Source organism: Halichoeres trimaculatus, unplaced genomic scaffold, assembly GCF_033239565.1.
Source record: "Halichoeres trimaculatus isolate MK-OKI-2021-1 unplaced genomic scaffold, fHalTri1.1 fHalTri1_scaffold_3, whole genome shotgun sequence".
NCBI lineage: Eukaryota > Metazoa > Chordata > Actinopteri > Labriformes > Labridae > Halichoeres > Halichoeres trimaculatus.
Window position 1 is genome coordinate 27,014,173 of NW_027437181.1, and position 9,895 is coordinate 27,024,067.

General features: G+C 39.5%; 1 protein-coding gene across 1 annotated transcript; it reads left to right on the top strand.

Moving 5' to 3' along the window:
* The first annotated feature begins 7,589 nt into the window (after window positions 1-7,589).
* On the top strand, window positions 7,590-9,677 carry LOC141787593 (uncharacterized). Its single transcript, XM_074666115.1, has 2 exons — window positions 7,590-8,028; window positions 9,131-9,677. The coding sequence occupies exons 1-2, from the start codon at window positions 7,690-7,692 to the stop codon at window positions 9,458-9,460; spliced, it is 669 nt and encodes a 222-aa protein (XP_074522216.1). The 5' UTR covers window positions 7,590-7,689; the 3' UTR covers window positions 9,461-9,677.
* The last annotated feature ends 218 nt before the right edge of the window (window positions 9,678-9,895 follow it).

Consider the following 9,895-nt stretch of genomic DNA (forward strand, 5'->3'; position numbering starts at 1 on the left):
TTTGTCTCTGACAGTGAGACAGCCATGCTCAGTACAGATGTCTGTGGGTTTGTCTCCCACAGCTGTAATCCACAACATAAGAAAGTTTTTACGTGTGGTGAATTTTTCTTTTGGCGACAGTGAGAAAATCACAGAAATGTAAAACTTGATTTGTAATATTTAATTCTGATTTAAGCTTTTTATTTTTTTCACAGCTAATGTAATCCAAAATATGTGTGTGTTTGTGTGTGTGATGTGTAAGTTTGCTTTGACCACTAAGCTAAAACTGTCAGCAGCAACAAAATGTGTGGTGGTTATTGTTTGGTTGGTTGTCAGAATCGATACTTTAACAATGGATTCAAGCCCCACAGGATTCAGTGACGATCATGATCATATGGATTTTGTTTCGATCAGTCTGTTTTGGTGGCATTTGCGATCTCTGGTGATGCACTCCCTCACATTGCCTGAAAAATAGTGTACCTTTTCTTTTCATTGAACACTTTGCTTGCCCACCTCACACACCAGTGTTTAAAAACTGATTTTGACACTGACACTGTGACCCCTGACTTCATGATACCCACCAACCCACCCACTAATGGAAACTTTCCTGTTCCCCTCCTCAGTGGCATTCCTCTGCTAATGCATGAATCATGACACCTGACTACTCTTTCTTCCTCTGCCTCACTCTCATCCACCTCGTCCTCTGTTTCCCTCTCTACGGTTTAACCCTCCACAGATGACTCTGCGTTGGGACTTCCTCTGAAGTGCTGGTGGGTCACATGCATGACGACCAAGTTAACAAGCAGGCAGGTTCGGGAGGTGAGCATGAGGGGTCGGGTTCAAAGATCACGATAACATGGAAATCCCAGAGCTCATTGCAGGGACACTTCCCCTCCTGAGGGAGGATGACTTCAGTGAAGAGCTTTGATCTGCAACCTTTCCACTGAGCTTCTTCAACAGTTGGCAGAGTGCTGTTAATACATATTCAACCACATTCAGTATGCATACTCTCAGCTGATGACTTACTGCCATGCTTAACATCTTCTTTATTGTTTAGGAGTAGCAGCCATACAGACTGGATGCTTGAAAGCATTTCCAGTTTTATCTGAGTGTGTTACATGTGTGACTGCAAATAGCCAAAATTTTCACCCCAACTTTTTTCCTGTTGCCCCCTCTTAAAAGGTTTGTATAAAGTCGTTCAGCTGATGGATAAATGCAGCAGGTAATAGTCAGGAACATTCACAGAGTGTGAGGGGGGGGACTGTTTAAATAAAGCAGTGTTGCTCTTCTCTGTACTTTACTCGCCTCAGTCAATGGAAGTGTTATATTTAGATGTGGTGTAGTGATTTTAACACAGAAACCATCACTTTTACTGAAGACTCCTCCATCTGGATGCAACAACACACCACAGCGGCATCTTCCTCTGTGTTAATCACTGACATGGCTGTAAATACCAAACTAGAATTTCATTACACTAAAAAACAACTGACGCACAGCCCAGGTTTTCTACCTGGATACATGTTCTTACACTGATTATTTTAGAAAACCGCTTAATATATGGTCCCGTTTTCATTTGTTCTTGAAATGCAACTTGTTAATGCAGTGGTTTATGCCTAGAACAATGTCTATATAAAATCTTTTGAAGTGCAATTGTATGTTATATATTTTTTTGATTCAATTTAATTTCATTTGACTTTATTTGTTTTTATTTACATTTATTTCTCAATAGATAAACTTCCAATGCTGTGTTCATGTCCAGCATGGAAAATTGCCTACTCTTCCACTCCCTCAAAGTCACAAGAATGCATGTGAAACATGGTACTGTTTGATTTTCTGTGAATCAGTCCTTGGTACTACAAATAGAATTTGGCCAGTACCTAGAAAGTACCATCTCTAGCTGCAGGATCTGATGAATGCACCTATACACATACAAACAGGAACACACCAACATCTAGTTGGGGGTAGCAGCCCAGTTAATAAAGCTGATAACTATTCAGCAGGTACATGCCACCTCTTCCTACTCTTTGATAAGCACAGACACTTCCCTTTAGCATGGGACTGACAAACACACACACACACACACACACACACACACACACACACACACACACACACACACACACACACACACACACACACACACACACACACACACACACACACACACACACACACACACACACACACACGTGCGTGTGGACTTGGTCCCAGTGTGTCAGGTTCAGTAAAACAACAAATTAAAAATGGACTGATCTTGGTATTCATAGCATTGAGAGCCAACAGAGCGAATAAGCATTTACAGTAATGATGATGATAACTGTGTTAGAGTCATAATATATGGTACTCCATCTGTTAAAATTAGTCTTAAAACAACAAACAACAAAGCTATGTTGCTTGTCTACATCTCTGAGATGTTTCAGAATGAAAACACAGCCTGAATGAGTGAACGCATGTGAGCATGTCTTCTCTGTTGTAGCGTAGCTTTTGGCTCTATCATATCTCTGTAATTAGAAATGTGTGCAGGGTTACAGTGTATTAAAGAGAGACAGGGAGAAGTTAATGAGAGACAAACATTACAATACACACACACAGAAGAACAAGGCGCTGATCAAGGCACAAGAAAGGAAGAAGAAAAAAATTCTCACAGAAGCTTTAAATAGTACAAATGAGCCCCAGCGGCTCTTTAGCATGTGTCTGTCAAAAGGAACAGGATGTGTGTGTGTGTGTGTGTGTGTGTGAAAGAGAGAGTTTACAGGATCAGGAGCTTCCTCGTGTATCTACTGGGAAAGCGTGGGCTGATTAAGCGGCTTACCAAGCCTCTGTCCTCTTCAAATATGTCCTCATCATCTTCACCACTGTGCAAACAAGCAACTTAAAGGCAAATTGAAGAACATCTCACTCAGGGAAAGTGAATTGTGAAATCAACTTGAGAAAACCTTTAGATCATACAGGACAACACCACACTGCTCCAGGAAAAGCCACACTATGGCTCCCAATACAGTAAAGAGTACGGTTCATGTATTTTTATGAGATCAAGGTGGAAAAGTCATATCAGTGGGTGGGAGGAACAAAGAAAAGTGGAGGCTTCAGGCTTTACACCACCACGGGGCATGTTCGTGAGAAAAAAAGTCACATATCCAGAGGCAGAAATCCACTGTGACAAAATAATGGCTATCTTGAAAGAGGATGCATCATTCCTGTGGTTTCTGACTGATTCTCTACCCTCCAAGCACCAGCTACCATTCAACCAATGAACTCTGAGAGTCAAGTTGAAGATATTTGAAGCTGTTTTGGGGGGAAATTACTCTTTACAGAACAAGCAGTTCCTTTTCTAGTCCATCTATGCGTGTTGTTTATTTCTAGTTTACATTATCAAGGCTTTGAGAAGCAGAAGTTCTTTTCTCTGACAGTGCATTTAGAGCTATGAGCAGCATGCTAAGCAGCAAGATGTGTGTATGTGTGTGTGTGTGTGTGTGTGTGTGTGTGTGTGTGTGTGTGTGTGTGTGTGTGTGTGTGTGTGTGTGTGTGTGTGTATTAGGAGGTAAGTTACAGGATCATCTCCTACTGTCAATGAGGTGTGAACCCAAGACTTCTCACTTCCCCCCTCACCCTACCTTTACAGCCGCCCAGGTGTCAAAGCCCCCACTGAGGTGACACTTATCACTGGTCTGGGAAAGAGCTGCTCTGTGACAACACACACACACACACACACACACACACACACACACACACACACACACACACACACACACACACACACACACACACACACACACACACACAAATACTAGTGGATGATTTTCAACAGGTATTAACAACTATCAGGATCAGATGGAGAAAGAGAAAACGTCCATGAAAGCAGCCCCTGTTCCACTAAATTGGTCGTAACAAGATTTTAGCCAAACTACTATTTGCTGAGTTACATTTTCTGTCTTACAAACTGGCTCAGCATGTTTCAAAACACATACCCCCCCCCCCCCCCCCCCCCCCCACACACACACACACACAGATCCTCTCCTGTGTGAATGATGCATTTATCTAAAGAGGAAAGGAGGAGGGAGAACAGAGTGAGATACACAGCCTAAAAGCAGACAGCAGACAGGTAGTGAGAGATAAATCTGTGATGGTGTGTGTGTGTTACAAGGGAGGCAATTCGGGATGTTGAGTCACCCAGAAAGGGCAGATAACACAGCAGACAGACTTATGAGCTTTAAAGCTCCTGTGAGAAGATTTCACTGTTTTCCCCTCTGACTGAAATCAATACTTCTGTACTTTTCTACAAACACAAACCAGATGACTGAACATAGTTATAGTTATGCTGAAGACCTGAAACAACTGCCAGGGTTAGATAATGTGATTAACAGCATACGACAGGAGCAACCACACAGGAGCTTTAAGATCACAGAATGCTTGACCCAAAATTTATTTTAAGTTCCCCATTTGACAGACCACTTCAGCCAGGCATTAAGCACAAATTTCAGCACATTTGTAGAGGACAGACACCAAATGGTTGCACATGTGACCTTGGGGCAAATTCCTGGACCGACTGGCAGGGGAAGTGGCAAAAAGTGGTATTTGTACCTCCTGTCTGAGTTCTCCTGCTGCTGTGATTGGGAGGTGAATGTTACACCAAAGTTTGAGATCAGGATTTTCTGCTCTTGGAGGGGAGGCTACGGTTGTTGTCCTCTGAACAAAGTGAATCATTTTTTGGATTTAAATAATGAACTTCCCTAAAGCTCAAGAAGGAGTTTACACATTAGGATTTGGTCTTGGTCATGTTCGAGAAAACATTAAGGATTAGACTCACATATTAACACACACAGTAAAAAATAAAGAGGGAAAAGAAAATCAAATTTAGTATTCTGGCTGCCTCTAAACCTAAAGTTGATTGGGAATAGAGATAAGTTGAAGTTGCTGCAGTTGTTTATTTTTTGTCCTTCCATTAATGGCTAAATCTTGATATTCAGGAAATTTCTAATTTGTTGATTGGTGTATTCTTTTGGCAGTCTTCACTTCACCTTTTTTCAATGGGAAAACTTTGCATTACTTGAGTTGCATACAGAAGAAATATAGTTATAACAACATTTACAGTTGCTTTTAAATGACAATGAATCACAAGTTCTGATGATAAATAGTTTTTAACAGTGCAATAATGACTGTGTTTGACCCATTAGTGTGGCAAGCCAATTATAGCCTACTATTTGATTAACAGCAGGCAGAACAGGATATGTTGTGGGGAAAAAATAATAATGTAGCTGTAACACATCAGCTGTATCAAACTGTCACAGACTGATGTTCTTATTGTTCTTGATAGCTGTCAGAAAAAGTTATTCGTATCTCTCCTACAGCACTTAATTTCACTGTTCATTGGAAATAAGACATATCTTCTTTACAAAGATAGACAGAGTGGAAAACGTTGAATAATTCATTCATAGATTCCAGCAAAAGTTGAAAACAATCATGTATTGTTAACAAAACTCAGCAGCAGCAGAAGTATTGTATCTTTAGAGTAAAATGCTGTGGTAGCTCTGCCCTGATGCAGATGTTGTTGTGATGGTGTGCAGTGCTGTGTGGTTGACCCTCTGGCTCCCCCTATAGGCAATACGCACAAAAACAACACCAAAACATATGTGATTAATACTAATGGTAGGTCAAAGCTTGCTGCCCTGAGTTTAATTTTATCACAAGTTATATATCTGAACCAACCTTAAAAAACAAAGGACATCAGTGTTTTCATTAGGTGTAACAAAAAATCTTAGCACTTACAAACCAGTGTTGAACTTATATTGAATCAATTTCAGACAAACAATTGTGGCTAACTAGTAAAAATCTTAATACTTTTTTTTAGCGTTGAATTCTCTGACTGAATGACAGCCCTTTCCCCCCCAACACACATTTTGTTTCTGTTTACCTCTGAAATATAAATCAGACACCCTCATTTGCTGGTGCTGCTGAATAGAGCACCAGCTCTGACTCTGATGAGTCAGAGAAAGTAAAAAACTTTCTGCTGACGCTCATGAAGATAAATGCTGCCCTGCTTTCTTGTTGTTTCTCCCAGCCTGATGACAGACTGTGACTGTATTACAGAGGAAAGATGCTGGTCTGCCAAAGGTTGAAGCTAACATACTAAAATCTAAACCAAATAGAGAAGGCGATGTGATGCATTTCAGGTAAAATAAAAAGAAAACTCTTTGACAAACTGCAACAGAAATTATCTTTAAAAGATGTGAGTTTCAAAAACAATTCAAGTGTTTTTTTTTTCAGTTTCTTTTTTTCCCTTAAACAATCCTTGCCAATATTTGTCTGTTAACAAGATTGGCAGCTCTGCATGCCTTTTTGTCTAGCTGAAATTAAACCGCCACCTATCTGCCTGTAAAATGTGTGTTCCTCTTTAAATGACAGCACCTTGACTTGGCAGGATCCAGTAATAGCACACGGCCACTGCTTGTGGACACCTCATAAGTAATCTAGTCACTTAGTGTGCACTGTAATTGACACTAAGATTGGGTGTGCCATCACTGGTGACATCTCTGAGATAATAGCTGATGTCCTCATAAATGCTTCTTATCCTCAGTGCTGTCCCTGTAATCTGTGAATGAGGGAGGTGACACTCAGACTGCCTCCAGCAGAGATCATGTTTGATCTGGCACTACTCACCATCACAGCCTTCACATGTAAATTGAACTCTGCGTAGTGATGCAAGCACTCATCACACCAACCCAGAGTCTTCATGTGGTAACCATTTGAAAAATATTTAAAACAGGCTTCATTTGAATTCTGCCCTTTGATTTTCACTTAGGCTGATTCTCAGGCAAAAGATCCAAAGAATAGTGTAAAACACAGCAAGTCACAAAACTTAGGCCAGACAGAAAGCAACAAGACATTGATCGTGGCTATTAACCCATACTAAATATGGATAATTAAGTGTTTTCATAATAAAAGCCCCCTTATTCATGCTTAGAGAAAAAATAATATTCAAGGTATGCTCTTGTACACCATTTAATCAAAAATAGCTGGATTAGCTTTGTTGATTACAAAGAATGCATCATATGCAACATTTCTACTGTGTGCATTTCTGAAAGATTAGTTTCATTTATGAAATATTCTCAAACTTATAAGAAAGTGTTTAAAAAGCCTTCCATTAACTGTAAGACAATACTATTGTCTTACAGGTGTTAGTTACTTAGTAACAGCCTATTTTTCCATCCATTGTGTCTTCAAATGAGGACAAGGGGCAAACAAAATTATTTTAGAACTATAAAAATACCTTCTTTCCTCAAAAACAACATGTTTTCAAGAGAAAACTTAATTTTTTGTTTATTTGTCATCAAGATTGTTTACCAAATGAGTCACCTCGGTGTGAGAAAAAACAGGGACAGAGAAATTCTGTGAAAACCAAGTCCAATCCTGCCATCTTGTGCTCACAGGCAAGATGCATAGTATGGTGCTAAAGGAAAACATTGTTTAGAGGACCTTTACTTGGAAATTTAACTTGTACGGATATTTAGTGAAGAGAATATATTTTAAAGTTTGAATGTATTGTAGTGACCTCAATAGGAACAATAAAAGCACACCTACAGGAAAAATTATACTTTTATTTTGAATTAGTCGGGCTTCGTACTTCCTTCTTCCAGTGGTTACCAGAGGAGCACGAACCTCTGATGCTGATCGCGGACGACTTCGCCACGAAGTAAACACAGACGAAACAAAATGAACGCCATGGAGAAGAAGCTCGCAGACTTGATACGTGAACACCCGAATCTATACGATAAGTCACGGCGAGACTACAAAGACAGTCTTAAGGGTCATGTTTCATGGAAGGAAATAGCGGACAACATGGGGAAGTCTGAGGAGGAGGTGAAACTGAAATGGAAAAACCTACGCGACAAGTTCTGTAAAGCGAAGAAGCGAATGGCGAAGAGAAGTTTCCCTGCGCTAACGGACGAGGAGAACCCGGCGGACAGGCCTGTTCCCGCTCTGTACCACCAGCTCGGCTGGCTCAGCGCGTATGTTAAACCAAGAGCAGGAGCTATGAGGGAGACGGACGAGGTTTGTCGTTTATCTGTCTGTCTGTCATTAATCTTTCTAATAATTTTCAATCTCTGCTTTTGATTTGAGCCAGAGAACTCGGCAACAAGGTAGCATATCTTGTTTTTTTAGTAGTGGTTATTCTTGGACCAAATTTAATGGTATTAGGTACCTGAACGTAACTTAAAGGTTCATGTGACGGCTAATATATACAGAGTTTTTAACATTACATAAATACTGTTATGAGCAGTCATATCCTACATATTTCTGTAATGCGAATGAGGGCGTCTTGTCGACGCGTAAACATTGAGGCGAGGGGGTGTTCTGGCAAAATGTGTTACCTTTCCTGGTATGCTTCGACGAGGTAGTGAGCATGCGCAGAGCAGTAATGATTGCTGTAAGGTAAATCCTGAACACTCTTCCCACTGCAATAACTGCATGCTTCCGAAATTAGTCTAATTATCCCTCCCAATGTTTGAAGTACAACTTGTTTCACTTATTTATTTATTTATTTATTTTTAATTGTCTTTCAGTATAAAGTTAGCGAGTGAAATCGTACAGCAGAGTGACCCTGTAAAAATAAATGTTAATATTGAACAAAAAAATTTGAGTGTCAAGATATGCTCCTCATAATCTGTTAATGCAAATGAAGGGTCTGGTGGTTTAATATAGAGTAGTCAACAATTGCACAGATTTTCACCGCGGTAGCATTTAGTCGACACAGGAGCACAACTCGACGGAACATCGGCAACAGCTCTTGTGACATAATCGACAGAGAACTTCCGGGTAGATTTCAAAATAAAAGGTTTTGTCTGTTTTATAAGTATGTAAAGCTAATTTATGATGCACATTTCAGAACAGGACAAGCAGTGGTATTAAAAAAATGTTGAATGATTGATATTATTTCTTCTTTACAAATTCTTCACTCAAGTAAATTTATCAATTTTTAGTTTGCATTGTGTTTTTAGTTAAGGTTATCATTTAATTACTCTTCCTGCAACATTCTTTCTCAAAACTTTTATTGTTTTGATTTTATTTATTTATTTATTTATGACAGCAATCACTCAAAAAATTAAGCTTGCTATGACAGTTGACCTGATCTGTAATACTGTCTACCACACAGGGAGTTGGGAGTAGTGATGACCAGGAGAAGGAGCGAATTAAAGACAAGAAGGAGCAGCAGTGTCCCCTTCCTGTTGTTAGTACAAGCTGTTCTCTGGTGGAGTCCTTTCAAAATAGTCACCAGGAGATGGGGGTTTCTCTGAAGCGTAAGAGGAAAACCACCACAGAGACTGAGATAAGTTCTGCCGATGCTCTCGCCAACCTCAGAGATGAAGATGAATTGTTTCTGCTCAGCCTGCTGCCTTCACTGAAAAGACTCACCATTAAAAAAAGAATGGAGGTGCGGATGAAATTCCAGCAAGTGCTTTATGCGGCAGAGTTTGAGGACTGAAATGCCAGTTAAAAGGAGAGGAACAACTCTTTGAAATTAACATTGTAAATGGATTTTTTAACCAATGCTATCTGTTTATATTTATTTATTACTCACCAGTGCTGTAAAATATCAGTACATAGATTTTTTTAAAATTCAGTGCTATCTGAGTTGTTTTTGTACTATAAGCCTTGTGTCTTGACAACAGAAAAGTGTCTCACTTTGAATATGAGTGGATGGGATGTAAATTAAAAAAAAAGTTTCATTATTTTGCCTAAAGACATTCAAGTTATTGGGTCTGGGACTCTGATAAAAGGTGTGAAAATACCTCTTAAAGCATCAGTGAGGAATTTGTAATTTGTGTTGACTTAAGCCCCCATTTCTGGTCAAGATATACATATAAAATCAACGTAACTAATTTTTAGCCAGGTTTTTTAAAAATAAAAAACAATTGCA